This window comes from Plectrocnemia conspersa, unplaced genomic scaffold (genome assembly GCF_051122295.1).
Source record: "Plectrocnemia conspersa isolate PC_06_02 unplaced genomic scaffold, ASM5112229v1 ptg000014l, whole genome shotgun sequence".
Classification (NCBI taxonomy): Eukaryota; Metazoa; Arthropoda; class Insecta; order Trichoptera; family Polycentropodidae; genus Plectrocnemia; species Plectrocnemia conspersa.
The window spans coordinates 8,089,986-8,108,115 of NW_028277178.1; the positions used below are offsets into that span (position 1 = coordinate 8,089,986).

General features: G+C 30.5%; 1 protein-coding gene across 2 annotated transcripts in view; it reads left to right on the forward strand.

Annotated features, from left to right (window-relative positions):
- Positions 1–18,130, forward strand: part of LOC148226095 (netrin receptor UNC5C-like) — a 78,172-nt gene that overhangs the window by 22,213 nt on the left and 37,829 nt on the right. For both annotated transcript variants that reach the window (XM_088204358.1, XM_088204359.1), the window contains exons 2-4: positions 10,013–10,164; positions 16,168–16,577; positions 17,802–18,015. In XM_088204358.1, coding sequence (XP_088060484.1) covers positions 10,083–10,164; positions 16,168–16,577; positions 17,802–18,015 — 706 coding nt within the window. In that variant the 5' untranslated portion in view covers positions 10,013–10,082. The remainder of the gene's footprint in view (positions 1–10,012; positions 10,165–16,167; positions 16,578–17,801; positions 18,016–18,130) is intronic.

Genomic DNA, 18,130 nt, shown 5'->3' on the forward strand with positions numbered 1-18,130 from the left:
TAAATAAAATTATTGATGATAGTATTATCAAAACTATTTATTATTAGCCCATTGAGTAGTGAGTTAATTTGTAAATTATAATTTACGTATTTTTCCATAATTATTATATGTTTATTATTATTTTATATTACATTTTTGGCAAATTATAAAAAAAATCATTGATTTTCAACGTTTTATTGCTTTGATTATTTTTTGTATTATTCAATTACGTTAATTTAATTTACATATAATTTTTGACTTTTGTGGTATTTTTTATATCAATTCAGAGGCTCTCAATTTTTTTTCAATAATATAATTTCTTTGCCATGTTAATTTATTTCGTATTTTTTAATCTATTAGTATTATGTTCTTTAATAATCATTTACATTACATCAAATTTAATATTATATAAATATAATATTTTATATTTACTATTTCTTCAGTTATATATGTAAATATATAGCTATCTGGGGTACCTTAAAACAGTGAAAAATCGACCACCGTACATGTACGGCGATACTCCTCAAATGACATAATGATCATATCTTGATTCATTGCTGTTACTTATATTTAAGTAATAATAATATAAACATATTTAGGTATAAATATTATTAACCCATAGTTTTCATATATTCAAATCCAATAAAACGAATACTGATTTTTCGTCTCTCTCTATAAAACCATTTAGATTCGTCGGAGAGATGGGCTTCGGTGAATCATTTACCGTTCAGCATTGATTAATGTCATCTTGTAACATTTTCTAGAAAGCTAGACGCTGAGAGATTTCCTTACGATCTCGAAGAAATGCTTTACAAAGGATATTGGCATTTGGTTTAATGAGAATTTGAATTTCCCGTTTCTTATAATTAATATTTATGAAAATGGTGTTTCTGATGAGAAATGCGAAACACCTCAATAATGCAGTGTCAGTATTTTAAAGGACACCCTTGTATTTAGCATATTAAAATATGGATTCAATAATATACAAGCTATAAGATAAAATATTCCAAATTATTAAACTCATATTATCTAAGCTGCATATAGATTAAAATTAAATACATTGATTTTTTTAATATAGTATAATATTATATTACAAAAATAAACCTTTATTACTTTAAAATATTTATTATTAAAGGTAAACTAATTAAATTTAGTTTTATTAGAGATATAATTAAAGTCGACATTTAAACACATATATATATATGTACATGACGTTATAAAAATGTAGATACACGTCGATTTTATCGTCGCTTAAATCTAACTAAACTTTTAACCGTACATGAAGGAGGAACCGAACGAACAAAGACAAGTACGTAGGTGCTTAAATTACGACAGTCGTAAATAAATAAAGCAATAACAATTACACATAATTACATACATATATATACACATACACACATACAAGTATATTTCTTTCTTTTACTTGGTCTGAGCCTCGGGTTCGAGAAATTCTCGCGGTTACGGCTCAGAGATAAGAAATCTTGGCGTATAGCATGATATATTCTAGTAAGAAAAACATATAATTTTACGATATGCTTATTTCGGCGAACACGTGACGTTAAATATAAAATATATGTGTGCGTTTTGCGACCCCCCGGTGCCAACCCCCGATCAGGGGATGCGATATTTTCTAGTTTTTTTTTGTGATCAGGGTTTGCCACGTTTTATTACACATCAAGCAAAAAAGCTCATATACACATTATGTGTCAGTATAGGAAACGATTAATCACGCCGTTATGTTGTGGTTTTTTTCGGTGTGTTCTCGTAACAGCAACGCATCAATCTCAATGTGTATAACAATGTCCGATTTGTAGCATAAGTTTGTAATTGAATTCCGTAATCAAGCGTATTCTTGCCGAGGATAATGTGTTAAATTATAACTTAATATTAATAGATTGGAAGTACAACTTGCGTGACGACTCACACCCCCTATGGTTATAAAGGAAAGCTGCTATTTGCTGGGCTATAGAGATTTTTTAATATTATTATTTAAAAATATGTATGTAGTAGAACTTTTTTACCTTTTGAATTCGTAGAAAAAAACGGATGTTGGATTCGTTGAAATTTTTTTTTAATTATCGCGCTATCTTGCAGACGATCTTCTGTTGCGCTTTAAGGTATTATATATTATTATACGTATATGTTTAACCCTTAGAATTCCAAAGACATGTATTTCATGCCTCAAATGGTTTTACTGTTGCAATATATATGCAAGTATATCACGCTAATGCTAATAAATTATATTTTTTAAAGACTTTTTAAACGATTTGGTGATAAAAATTCCAGTATTTTATTCCGTAGGTTATTATAGTACATATATTTTTATTCTTATATTCCTTTTTATATTTTACCTAGAATTTGCCAATTATTAAAATTCGGCGTAAAATCAGTTAATTCATCAATAAATTTAAGACTAGTCAATGCCGACTGCTCGTCGAGAACTCGCCAATTGTTTTGCGAACGTTAAATATAAAATGATTTGCGGTTCACAATCTAAAAAGTTTGTTTTAAATTTACGTATACATTTTTTAAATAAATTTAATAATTGTTTCTAACTACAGCTGTCCATGCTAATAGAAAATGTTATGAAAGCAATAGTAATGAAGATAAAGAGTTATACTTTTATAACTAGTATGGCTAACATATTTGACGAAAAATATTTGCTTTAAAATTAAAATAATATTTCTGTTATTGAATATAATCTAGCAACATAGAAAATATTCCCGATAGTTAAAGTGATAATACCTAGTGAGATTTTGTCTGTGAGTCTAAGTCAGTATACGATACAGCTTCCAATTTTTACTCACGTGCTAGAGCCGAGTCACAAGAAAAAAGTCGTATACATCGCACTAAAATACAATTGTGTGTTGTTTTTGTTTCTACCTGTGCTGCAATAACGGTTATTATCAAGAAACTGCCACGTATCGGCATACTTTGGCGAGATTAGCAAAGGTTGATAAAAGTATTACACGTATGATATGTTATTTAAAAAATGCAATTAAAAACATTTCACAAATTAATAAAAAAAAAATTCTATACATATAATAGATTTAAATTTATATACATAGAAAATATATAAACAGAAAATTTACATATTTTAAAATACAATTAATTTCATTAAAAAAATATTTTTTTTAAATAAAATCACGGTTAAGTTGGAAGTAAAAATTCTATTTTTTTTAATCATATATTATATATACATATATGTATATATGAAAATCTACAAAAAATATTAAACAAACAATTATAGCAGTCTAGCTTTGATGTTTTCGGTTGCGCTAGTTGATGATTTGTGCAGGACGCTTATACAGCGAACTGTACACAGTGACCTTTATGAATATCTGCTTCTGGAAGGCGTCAGTGATTGTCCTTGAACTCGTGTCATGGAGGTTATTGCTTATGCAAGAAGCGAGGCGTAAGTCTGAGGTCAAAGAATTCCGTTCAGCGAAGATGTTCTTCGAGCCAAGGAGTAGAAAAGGTCCAAACACCATCCTTCACAAACACAAACGCCCACAACTTTAAAATTTTAAAAATGTATCGCATATTCCGTAATATTTTCATTCTCGAGCAATATTGTCGTCTAGGAACCGACTGTATAATAATTCAACAACCACAAACGACCACATACATTCACACTTCTTTAATACTATGCCATATTTACAGCCTTTTCCTTGCTCTAGCGCCTCGAATATATGAAAATAGCACTACGATCGATATCGAGATTGGCAAGTTGTTTATACAACGCGAATTCCCATAACGTTTTACCTCACATCACTATGCACTCCCAATCTGAATGTTTCTCAGTGTTTACAGCCTCCGTATACGCACACACACACATACGCTGTTTATCCTTTTTAGACTCTCCATTGCCGACACTTTTCGCGATCACAGATTTCTAATGGAATTTTCGTGTACTGATAGCTTTAATACGGCGCCGGCGAGCTTTGCACAACAACGGAACATATTTCGAGCCTTTTGCGCGAAAGCCTCGTTTGGCAGAGGAAAAAATATGTGTTAGATAAAGTAGGCACCATAACTTGAAGGTCTTCGAAGATTATACCTCCTTATAATAATAATAAATTATCTTGCGGTAAATGTAATTACATTTAAAAAATAAAAAACATCGATATTTATTTTTCAAAAAAGTGTAACAGTGACTGTGTTAATCCTATCAATTTCTTTTAAATGCTTTTACTTCAATTCAATTCAACAGATTTGCCTGCTACGTGTTTCATACCCAAAAAGCTGCTTTCATGAACTGTACGAAATACTATTTTCTCTAGTAGTCTTCCAAATAGTATGTTCTTATTTTTTCTTATTTTCATAAATATTTAAAAAAAACACTTCTTTAATATTTGCATAAATTATTTCAATTGCATACCTTTTTTAATGCAAATTTTGCTCCAAATTAATTTTTTTAAATATAGAAAACGGCAAATTCTTTCCCACTGAAGACAAAAACACATACTATTTCGATCACTCCTATTCCGTTTTATTGAATGTATAATAGAGGGACTCAAATTAAGTTTATTTACTAAACAGTTGTTCACTTTAGTTGTACATATTTTGGATGGTATGGGGGTCATTTATTTGGCAAATATTTATGTACTTTTCTTTGGGAAAGTATTGCAAAAGACATATCCCGCATAGGGGCAATAACGATTCGTCTCGGCATTGTGTGTATAATACATTATATACATTTATAACAATCAACGGCCTGTATGCAAATGCCGGATTGATTCATAAGACCCGATGAAAAATAACCCTTTGAGGGATGACCCGTTCGTGTGTGTTTTATGTAAAGCATGGGGGTCATTACCGATTTACATTTGTATGGTTCGAGTGTCATAAATTTCCATATTTATATAGCGGCTCGATCGCTTTTTTGACGAATCACCATGACCACGCGAGAAAATTGATCTCCGATGTGAGCTTTTTATACACATATATTTATTATTTATTATCTAAATACATATTGCATACAAACAATAATCATGCATTAAAAGTCTAAAAGTATACATAATATAAAATACAAGAAAACCACGAAATCATCAGTTTTAATATTAAATAAAATTATTACTCGTAAGCTTGAAGCACGCTGTTATAATCGGATCGTTATTATACCCATATATTTCCACGGTCGAACAAGTTCCTCGCCATACCTGTAATTATTGATATAATTGATCGCAAGTCTCGTTACTCAGTCAATTAATGATGCGGGTTTTGTAAAATATGACCAGAGAATCTGCTGAAAAGCTCTTTGTGTTCAAAATCCAAGATTTTATTTCGATAGTTATAAACGTTCGGTTATAACCTTTTAACCTTGCATTTATTGCCCAAGATTTATTAAAATAAATGCAGTTAATTAACCAGAGGTATTTAGCGATAGAAAAAATTGAATCAACACTAAGCAAATATTTATTTATAAGAAATAATAGATCTTTGGTAGAAATCTGGGTAGAGTATTGGTTTACTTATGGTAATACGATACTGATATATAACTTTGGGTTGGCAGATGTTACGCATGTGTTAATGGAGTCTCGGTTTTTATATGGATTTCTTGAAATTCAGTCGAATTTTTGGTCAGTGTTTACATCAACGTGTTTTGGAATATCTTATAATATTGAAATATTTGTATTATATGTATTATTTATTACTATATACTCCTATTAAATAAGCTTGAGTTGAAACAGACCACGAATATAAAAAAATATTATGGTCGCGAAAAGACTTTTGCCAATTTTATTATATTGATGTTTAAAATATATGTAGTTTAGAACTAGGTTTATATTTTTATAATTTTATGTACTTTTAAGAAGATAAATTCGAAAGTATGTAGTCTGAGTCAATTCTATCTTTACCTGTCAATAACAAAAACTTCAAATCGCTATATAACAATAGGTTAAAATTCAGAAAACCACAAGTTTCGTTTTCTAAAAATATATTTAAATTAAAAAAAAAATAATTCATGTATTATGCGATATCTTAAAGGCTTATAAAATCTTATCTATTATTTTTGACATAATTGGTAAGACAGGTGAAAATATCGTCTAGTTCTATTGCTTTTATTTTATGAATATAAGTTGGTAAAATAAATCAAGACTGAATTTTTTTACAATAAATAGTGTGAGTTAAAAATATTAACAGAATTTTTTTTTCGCTATCACATAGTTATTATTTTTTTATAGTAAGTTTTAAAAACAACTATTTTAAAATAAAAATATATTCCTAAAATTTTATAAATTTAATATACCTATATTTACATTGTGTCGATTTAGTTTTTAACTAGTATAGCAACGTATTACATTTAATCTAAAAAACTTGATATTGTACAATGTTATACAATGTATATCGTCGATCGTTATTAAAACATTTATTTATTGATTTTTAGCACTTTTCGTTTGGCAAAATACTCGAAAATCATTTTTAAAACATTTGTTATTTTGACTAAGATACCTGTTGTATGTTTTATTAGGATTCTTATGATTTCTATAAACGCTTTATTTCATCAAGGTTTTTTTTTTTGATCCAATATAATTACAATAGCAGATATTTTTTGTATCTAAAATATCTGTATTGCAAAGATACACTTAAATATTTATAGGCTACTTTTAAATGCGCCACTATATAATTATTTACTATTAAAAGTTCATTCAAAAGTATTTTTATCACAAAGATGCGGAGAACTTATTTTTATTTATTGTCATTATTTATATTTTTGCACAAATAGTTATTTGGATTTTTATTTAAAGTGATGAGTTGATTTTATGAATTAATATCCCTCACATTTTAAACTTTTGCCATATTCAGTTATTTTGGCAAGCAGTATAAAACAATTTATGTATATATTGTACATATGTACATATATACAATATTTCCACCCGATTATCTCGAGGCATAGCATATATTTATATTATCTACTTTTAGTAAGCATTAAATCGAGGTGTGATATTTCTAGTAGGCGTAAAATATTCCACTTGTATATTTCTTCGTGCTTAATATTTTATTGGATAGCGTATTCGAGGTGCGAACAAGCAATCATTATCTTGTATTCATCTGGCGCTGTCAATGGATTTCGCGCTTCAAAGTCAAGAATCTCTCTCATTGTGCATGGGACATTCGGGTTATTAGATTCGGATTTGTAGCTATGAATAGGTCGCAAATCCTCTCCTTGAGTGCATAATGCTTTTACAACGGTGCAATTGTTCGCAAACGAACAGAAGCCAAGACAATGATGCGGCGGCGGGACAACAATGGACTGTGCGGAGGTCTCAATTTCACACACGGAACAAAGTCCGAGCTAATAATAAGATTATTCCTTCGGGGCAAAAATTGTTCAATAGTCCTACTTTTGGTCCCTTATTTTTTTTGTTGTTATACCGTAGGGTGCCTCTGAAAGGACACAGTTAACGCCCCGCAACGGCCGCATCTTTTCGGGACTGGGTCGTTCTCAAATATTTATAATATTTTTTTTAATACAATATTTGATGCATTTTTAATTGAAAACCATATTGATGATTAATGATATTACAGGACATCATTAATATTATAAATAAATTATATTTATTTTACTATCTATTTATTTATAATACTGTATTGTAAGTGTCTGGCCTTCACTGTCACTAGGTACCGCAGCTAGTATAAATATTGTATTTTGTGACTTGTATCCAATATTTTAACTAAAGCATTCTTATTATTCTGGTGTCATGTTCGATTCATTCTAATTAGTGAGTATCCCTCCCGGTCCTTGGCTACACGAAACACTTCTTCGGCTGTCATCTTCGTCTATTTAGCAACCAAGACATCTTCTTTCTTCCGATCCAACTTTTAAAATTATCATGGTATGAAAAACTCATATTTCAGAGATTGAATCATATGTCCAAGGTACTACTATCTACTTTCGTTTGATGGTTGAAAGGAGTTCTCGATCGCGTCGTGGGTCTAGACCATAGACCTCATAAATCAGCTACCAATAAGCATATTTATTTTATTTTTTTATTTTTTCGATTAAATTAAGACCATCGTGGCCTAACAGGTTACCCCAATGCGCCACGATGGTCGAAAGCAAATTATAAATTTATAAAACATAAAAAAACGTATATATATAAATAAATATAACAATACTTAAACATAACAAAAAAAATTATAAAATATTAAAATTAAAAGATATAAACCGGATCAGATCCTCGTAGCTAACATTAAATAAAGCAATTTTCAATGCCAGCGTATTAAGGAGCCGTATGGCCACAGCTATAGGCGAGTCGGCAAGTGCGGATGTCCTAGCCCTAACTGCCATCAAAAGAGGTCTCGATCGTGATTCTCGAAAATGTTCCGGAACCCAAAACTGGAATTCCTCGAGAATAGCTGGATTGTCGACAGCACCTTTTAGTAGTTTGAAAAAATGCTTAGCGACATACAGCTTTCTGCGAGAACTCAGCGAATCATATCCCAACGCTCCTAAAAGAAAGGCGCTGGGATATAAGAACGGATAATAACCAAATGTCCTTTTGTAAAGGTATCTTAAATACCTTTTTTGAATTTTTTCTACTAAAAGGGAATATTTGGCTATTCGGGGATTCCAAATTATAGATCCAGATTCAAGAATGCTACGAACTAAGGTGTCATAGAGGATGCGAATAACTGACGGATCGTCAAAGTGAAAGGCATTCCTCATAACAAAGCCGAGCATCTTGGAAGATTTATCACAGACGTCGTGTATGTGTAGAGAGAACCTCCATTTGCTCTCGAAAGTGATTCCGAGATCTTTAATGGAAGTTTCTCTAGTCAAAATGTTACCACCGAGATGGTAGAAATAAGCTGATGGCGAACGGGATCGAGAAAATGACACAGTATGGCACTTTCCGACACTAAAGGGCAGACGGTTAACGGAAGCCCATCTCCACAGAGAGTCTAAATCACTTTGTAGAGAGAAGGAGTCAGCAACAGATCGAGTGCATTTATATAATTTTAAATCATCTGCGTACAGAAGAAAACTTGAATTTTTAATTGCTGTATTTATGTCATTAATAAATAACACAAAAAGCAGAGGTCCCAGATTGGATCCTTGAGGAACCCCCGAAGGGGTAAAATACTCTTTTGATAATCGGCCACCATAGGTTACAAACTGTCTACGATTGATTAAATAACTCGAGAATAACCGAGTTAAATTATCTGAGCAACCGAGGTATATATGACTAATTTGATAATGACTAATTTTCGCCCATATAATTTATCTCCTTATTTAATTTTTTTATTGTGCTTAAATGTAATAATTCGCAGTAAATTTTCAGTTAAAGCAAAAATTTAATGCAGTTTAAAGCAAAAATTTAATGCAGTTTTTATTTATTGCGTTTTCTGTTTGATTGTGACAATGAAATTAAAATCAATTACGATATCTATCAAGTATGTATATTTCTCATCAATATACTTAGTTGGAGCTTACAGCTTTTAATTGATCTAAACCTAATAGCTTATAGATACGAATATTCATTTTAGTTTGCCCTAAACAATGCATGTATTAATTTATTCTCAATCTCGATATGCATTAACCGCTATTCGTCGACCGCTACAAAGCAACACCACTCTCCTAATCATAATCACATCCATCTCAAATAGAATAATAACATCCATAAGTCCAGTCATCGCACTAATCATTCGTTGTTCCGGATTGTTGCTAAGTCACGTAATCGTCGTAATCCACTTGTTGGGAAGCTATGTTCTGATCTTTGTGCGCAAGATGCGCACCCCGCAGGAGTCCCGGTGTTACCTAGAAAGAAAAAAATCATAGAAGAAAGAGACAAAAAAATGACACACGATCCCAGATGAGAAGGAACGAATATTTTTTCTCGGTAGGTAAAAGGGAGATGGTGGTGGGAATGAAGGTTTTCGGTAAGGTCAGGTATATTTGGTTAGTGTTGTTTGCGGCGTCGAACTTTTCGGTTAGGTTAGCTCTCGAGTTTCGTGTAATAGATTTATAATTGTGTTTTGAACTACAGTGCAGTTTTACAGTGCGTGTTTTTTGTTTTGATTGCAGATCGCAACTAGTAAAATCAAAGTTATAAACATGTTATAATGAGACTGAAGGCAGATAACTCTTCGGCATCATGCGGTGGTCATCGTTTGTGTTTGTGATTATTGTGCATTGCTGCTTCGTTTCTTCCGGTGGAATAGAAGATGCTGCAGAAGGTATGGTATAATTAATAATCAAATTAAATTTATAAATTTTATCTAGTATCTCAAATATCCAAAGACATTCATACAAGAAAAGTTTTTTACCCACTTCAAACAAACAATCTTAGTGTGTTATTACGTACTTTAAAAAGCAGGATAAATCTTGTCGGTAACCATAAAAAGCAGAAGAAATCTTGTCGGTAAAAAAATATTACTTCACTTATATAGACTTGTAATTGTAAATTAATAATATAATCTCGCTTTGGATATACATTTTTTTAATATAAAAATATGTTATGTATTATATTATATGTATACAGATTACTAAAACTCATGTTTATTTTTTTTACTTGTTAATAATAAACTGTTCAGTAAGTCTACTTACTCATATTAATTCATTCTCTAATATTGATCATTATATTAACTGTGTTTTTTGTTCCAAATATTAGATGATACAATTTGTATAATATATCAAATATTACATTTAAAAAATCTTGCAGTTTTTTTATCAACAGCTACCAAAAATACACAAAAATGTGATGAATGTATAATATATTATCTTGAAAAATATTTGTTGAATAATATTTTAATACGCAAATATGCGCCGCAGGCATTTTTATTTAATTTCTAAATAATTTATAAATAAAAAATAGACATATACATTACATAAATTCAGTTTTGCTCAAAACTATATTTTTGTCATATACTGTATTGCTTAAATAGACATCTGTTTTTAAGTTGTGAAACTTTCAAAAACGTATTCATTAGGTTATGCGAAACATAGTTTGAGTATCACTTGTATAGATCATGTATAGCTAAGCATCATGTGATTTATGTGGCAACATTCTCATTAGTCATTACTAAGCAACCCACCTAGTCGGCTTATCTTTCATCTGCCGAATTGTCATTCAGATTCGCGCTCCTATGTCGGCATTTTTTCATCCAAACACGAATCTGCGACACATATTAACTAAATGAATATCCGCGAGCAATAAAGTATATTTAATTTTACTTTTAGTGTCCCCTCGTGAATACTTTTAATTCGTGCCGCTCGTTTCCTCTCATTGTCGTGGCGTAAGATTTTTTTTGTACGGTCTTAATAATAATTTAATTCGAAATCACGCGATTCGGCCGAAATCGGATTCATTGTATTTAAATTCGGACCCTTTGGTGGGAGCCGAAGGACCTCGGGATCGTTTTGTCACCCCTTCGAGAATAATAAAACGTGGTCGTTTCCTCTGAATAATGGGAATGTGCGCACGTAACAATTTTTATTTACAGATATACAACGTTTTATTGTTTTCCGAAAAAAAGATACTATGAAAAAATATGAATATGAAATACGCTTTTGGAACTGAGTTTTACAGCAACGCCTGGAGTTAACGAGTGAGGTTAAAAAAATAAACCAAGCATTGCGATTTTTTACATCATTTATCTCTTCGTAGGAACGTCGACAGAATCGATTTCGTTTTATAAAATATATGTAAAAAATTAGTTCATGGTTAAAATTTTAAACAAAAAATGACGTGTATATATCACTATTTTAACAACTGTATGAATATGTATATAACAATGTAAATAATGCGAAGTAGAGATATACTACGCGTAAGGGGAATCTACCCATCTTTTAAAAAGGGACAAAATTTTCAGAGAGAGGAAAGATTTGTTTGCCGCATATAAATAAATAAAAACACCCTTGTCGAGAAATGGCGGGGTTAAAATTTATATGTTAAATATACAAATACGGAATACCAAAACTTATCCTCGTTTTAGAAGCACCATAATAAAACAAGACATGGGCATGATAATATGTATTTTTTCGATTGAATTATTTATAAAATAAAAAATGATTTTACCTTTAGTATATGAGGTATTGTTTTCGTATAAAATTTGCCTTATCTATTTAATATCTTAAATTTAAATGTTCTGACAACAGTTCTATGTTCTAATTGTTTAATAAATAATTATTGCCGATAGTGTAGTTCTTTGTAATTATAAAGTATTGAAATACCTATTATTGTAATCAATTATAAAACCGACTTTAACAAATTAGCTATACTTGCTAGCAAAAAACCCATGAGTAATGCCACGTTCGAAGTAAGCATGTAATTTTACACGCAAATTTCATTACCATAAATTTGTAGCAAAAAATTCAATTTGTTGCTCAGTAACCACTGTTGTTTTTGACGTATTTTTATTTTATACATTCCAGCCATTTGACACGTCACTCTGACACTCTGAATTCGCGTCATCTGTCATATGAAATTGCTATTGCGCCGATCGCGACCGTTCGGGGGTGGTTGGAGGTCGCCAGTTTGGGGGGTTTTTGTGTCTTTTTCAGCCGATAAATTTTGGGTGAAAAGCGCGAGCGTGCAATAAACGGCCGCCACCATATAATCTGGACGCCAACTTTGGTTGTTAAACGTCCGACGGTGGACCATTCATCACGGACACTACGTTTTTGGACCGACAACCAACGGGGGCGCTGTGATAAATCGACCGGTCGTCACAGGTTTCGGAGGCGGAGCTTTTTCGACAGTTTTTCCAGTATTAGTGCCACTGGATTTTCTAGGCTTCGAACTATTGACCGAGTTTTGTTCAGGGCTCTTTAAGGGAGAGAGGTAATTTATCGGAAGGAACAGGAGTAAATATGTGCCCAATATAACCTAAAGATACGCGATCCGTCCCATAAAAAAATTCCCTGAATCAGTAGCGTAACTAGAAAATTTTGCACCCTTCTGTAAAAAAATAAATATTTGCCACTCTCCCTACAACACTGATCTTAATCTTAATCAATTGATTTGAATGTTTATTCTATTCAAATGATATTATTAAAAACGATACACAATAGAAAGTATTTTAAGAATCATCAAATTTATTTATAATGGATAGATATTGTATGTATGTAAATATAACTTTTCAGACACATGTGATGTGGTGTAACTATAGTTTATTATTTTATTATATAAAAAAAACAGCTGTTAACATAAAACTGTAATTATTTATAAATAAATAGTTATGAAATAATTTTATATGCAGCGTAAAAATTCGAGTTTTTTTTCTAAAAAAAAACACGCAGCACTTAAATTAGGATTTGTTTTTTTATTTTCACTAAGCTTTTATGTTAAAAATTAGTCGCGCAATTGAAATAGTTATATTACTTATTAGTTATAAAAAAGTTAATTTAGAATTCGGGCGCAAGATAAATTAAAATAGCATTACAACTTCATTCATTACAGCAATCTAAATTTAACTGGTTGTTGAAATTAACACATCAGCAGTGCTCACTGATGTTATAGCTGTAATCATTTATAAACTCATGTCTTAAAATGTTTGTCTGGTTTTCTAATTAAACTTCATTGCTTGAACGTTTGCCAAAACATTAATATTTTGAAATTATTTATGGCTATTTCTAAAATGTCTTATTCGGTGATACAATTATTTTGACTATTTTTATAGTATGCTATATTGCTATTTTAAAACTTGTATTTTTTATCTACTCTTTTTCTCAAGTCAGTGCAAAAAAAAATACATGCAGATTTCACGTGATTACTGAGAATAGAACTAAATAAATTAAATTTAGAAATATACGTAGTGATTCATCAAGTGAACTACTTTTTTATTCACAATTAGAGGGAGCAACTCACTCTATTAAATAATAAAGAGGGATAGCTTGGAATATGATAAAGCGTTTTAACCGTCTAAGAAAAAGGGAATTTTTGTTAAATAGTAACATTTGAACAGATTAAGTTTCAAAGCAGGCGCAATGAATCAGATAAAAATAAAATATCTGTCGCCTTGAGAAAAAATACGCGTGCATTCGGGTTTGCCGTTGAAACGGCTGTTGCTTATTTGCTCTAGTGGCCAACGGCAATTTTTTCAAAAAAACTTGCTTTTAAAATATATGTATAAAACATATTTTTTAATATTCATATATTTTTTATATATGTATTTTTTATTATTTTATTACATATATTATATTATCTATGAGTTGAAGTAGCTCGTTATTAAAGATTTTTTTAATACCTAATATATACATCCTAGCTCGATTTTATTTAATCATCGCAATATTCATCAGTGAGATTAGGAAAATCTAGGTACAGCTAATCTGTGAAAATCGATCGGAATTATATTTATATAATAATCACTAATTCTGATCTCCCAGATGCGATAAAAAATTAAAAACGCTAAGGTCCACATGGGATTTGAACCCAGGTCATTCAGGACAATAGTCAGAGACTACCACTCGTCTATCATTCTGGTTTAAAGAATACCTTGTGATGATGTGCTTAGTCATGGAGCCAAAGTTTTTTTTTATTATGCACAAATAAATTGTTCCGCTATTTTGTTTTAATATATGTTGATTTGATCAAACGATACCAATATTTTAAATATTTTCACAATAAAAACCATTTTATTTACCTATTTAGCAGCTAATTTTTTTTCCATAAATTGATTTCAAGAAAACACTTTTTGTTGCGTTTTTATTATATATTTCATTACTTATTTTCTTATATATGTTTTTAATTAAAAAAATAAACTGAATGTTTCTAATCTATAAAAAGCTTAAGATTATATTCTGCATCTAGCTTTGTTCGTGATGCTGATTTTTATATTTTATATATAAACAATGCTTTAAAAATCGCTCTGCGCTTGATGTAAGTAATACGATTAAGTGTTTCTCATTTTTTAAGTTATAATCTAAAACCCTGCCTTAGAATAAAGACATAGCAGATTTCACACATTAAAAACAAATCATTTATGGTTGAATAAAAAATACATTGAGGGTTAACCGGTAAGATGTATTATTTATTCCTCGTCAAAAAATCGACATTTATTGCCCTTTAAGGGTTAAATTGACCCAATTCCGTCCGGCTGAGTTGCTAAACAAAACCCTCTTATCGCAAATTCTTGCCAACAGATTGAATTCTGTTTTGACTTTTTAATGGGATTTTTCAGGATGCGCGCGTGGCACTGATTCATCCCGATTAATCCTTATCTGTCGGCGTATATCAGCCGTTGGCACCGAGGCGGCCATGAAAGCTCACACGAGAGATCAAAGGATTAAAGGACTCCATTGTACATAATAATTAATCACCTTGAAACCGAATAAGCTTTGCGCTTCGGTAACACAATAACCGTTTATTAAATATTCATAAAATGACACCGAATATCGCTGCTGGCTTCCTACATTTTTTTTATTAGACGAGACAGGTTATATGGATTTAATATTCATTTTAATCAATTCTCTTGGAATTTTTTTGTCAATTGAGGAAGAGGAAGTGTTTTTTTTAAGTTAGTCTATCATTAACTTCATTGTTTATTGCTCGTAAATTTGTTTAATGTTTCATTGTTTAGATAGAAAAAATTATGCATATCCGACTTTGTAATTAGAATCTATTACTTTTGATAGAAAAACATCTGTATATTAATATCATAATAATCTATTGTTTAGCCTTATATAACATCAATTCTAAAAAATATTTGCATATACTATTTCTGTGTTAAAAAAATAACGTAAATTGTGTTAAAAGTGATGTTAATAAGTAATTGAACGGTACATTTACATTATTGAATATGTACTACTTAAAAGTGTTATTTTTATTTATTTTTAATTTTGCGAATAGTAATTAATTTGACTATATATTATATTTTTTGTAAAGTAACTTTAAAATACGTATTTTAAATTAATTAATATTCTGGCTATCTGTCTATTACGCGGATATTTTTAGCACACGTATATACACACCACATACGAATTAGAAATTAGTTAATGAGAATTTTACATACTAGTCCTATACTACCGAAAGATTAATCATATAAACGCACGGATGCGAGTGTCACGTGTGTTTTATAGTATAGTTTATTTTTTTATATTCCACGAATACATGAATATATAATAGACTCCGACTGAAAATAACAATGGGCGAATATTTTCGTCAAAGCGTGACTAAATTTGCATATAGTGCCAATCCCAGGTAAATAAATTAATCGGTTAAATTGCATTTTTTATTTCAGGTGATCTCCTGACCGAGCACATACCACCAACGGAAGCTGTCAAGAAGACTAAGACCAAAACTGATTCTCCTTCACCGCCAGAAGACAAAGACAATGGGGCGCATCACGTGCCAGAATTTCTGCATCCAGAACCCTTCGATCCATATAATCCTAATCATAAGTTTTCATTAAACGAAGAAAAAGGGGACGAGTTGGACTTGGATTATGATAATTATGACGTGAAGGGAAAACTGGAGAATGAGCAGGATCATGACGAAGACGACAATCGAATGTTGGATCCTGTGGGCTCTGATAGATTATTGCCGCCCAATTCTGATAACTTGCCGATATTTCTGGAAGAGCCGAAGGATGCTTACATCACCAAGAATAAGCCTGCAACTTTGAAATGCAAAGCAGCCAACGCTTTAAAGGTATTTTTGATGATTTTTATAAATTAAATAGCCTCTATTTAGAAAAAAATGCTAATGTATTTATTACTAAATTTTCTATAAAAGCATTTTTACAACTCTCATTTTAAACTTTAGCTCGAAATTATTGATTACTAATAGATAATATTATTTAATTTTAATAAACATATATTTTTATAAAACCTTTAATCAATGTGTGGCTCAAAACAATTTCGCTCAGAATATTTATTTTTTATTTTAAAAGAAAATATATGTTTATTTAACATACATACATCTGAGCTAAGTTGGAAATTTCAACAGACAATTAAAAATATATTACATAATCAAAGAAACCAGATATTGATGTCATTAATTAAATATTTGCAAAATTCAAAATCTTTCACTAGTCAAAAAAATAATGAAGTCTTTAGCTATTCTTCAAAAGCAAAAAGATATAAAATGGGGAAAGAAATTATTCGCATATTGTTTAATTGCTCGACGACTCTATTAAATCATTAGAGTCCATTGAATAAATAAAAAAATTATCATTAGCGCAACGATAAGAATAATAACTTTTTTAAGCCTTACAAAGAATAGTGTAAAAAAACCAACAACGTACGGATTATTGGAAAAATAATTAAAATATTTTAATCCACGGGTAAGAGAACGAAGAACTTACAGTGTATATTTGAAGCCTTGATATCAATTAACCCAGATATGCCCAAGAAATTTTGTTCTCTTAAAATTTCATTTATAAATAAAAAAACAGTGGCACGAGTTTAGTGACCTACCCATGGGACAGTGGGCATATCTGGGTTAAACCAATATCAAAACAAAATTATTTAAAATAAATCACTGGAGAAGATCGAACTTCTGTGCCACACTGCACTTTAATGACAAATACCAGCGTTGACGAATCAGCGACTGTCCTTAAAAGAGAAAGCGAGACAACGAAGTACACGCTACATCGCTTCTCCCTCTCATATACATGTACACGCACACAATAACAAACCGGCATCCTTATCTCGAGCGTACTCAAATTTTAAATGCAGCTAAATACTTGTTTTATACATGTTTGTAGTAATGATTATATGTATTGTATATTATATATAATTTATAAAGTTTGTAATAATTATTATTTTATAATATGATTGTAGATCTTTATAATAAAATATATTAGAGTATACAATTTCAATATTTACCAAGTCAAAAATATATTTATACAATTCCTAATTTTTTTTCCATCAGCTATTTTTCAAATGCAACGACGCTCAGTGGCACACGGCCTCTTCCGGTGACTTTGTGGACCCACAGACTGGAGTTAGATTATTGGAAGTTGAGTGCAACGTAACAAAGAGTCAAGTTGAAGAATATTTCACCAAAGAAAGGTTCTACTGTGAATGTATTGCCTGGACAGGACAAGGGAAGATACGAAGCCAGCGAGCTTACGTGGAAGTAGCATGTGAGTATAAAATTATTTTTATAAAATACTAATATTAATCAAGATTTTTTTGTACCATCTTGTGTAATAATATCTGTTTCTATCAATTGGATATAAAATTAATATATTTTTAATT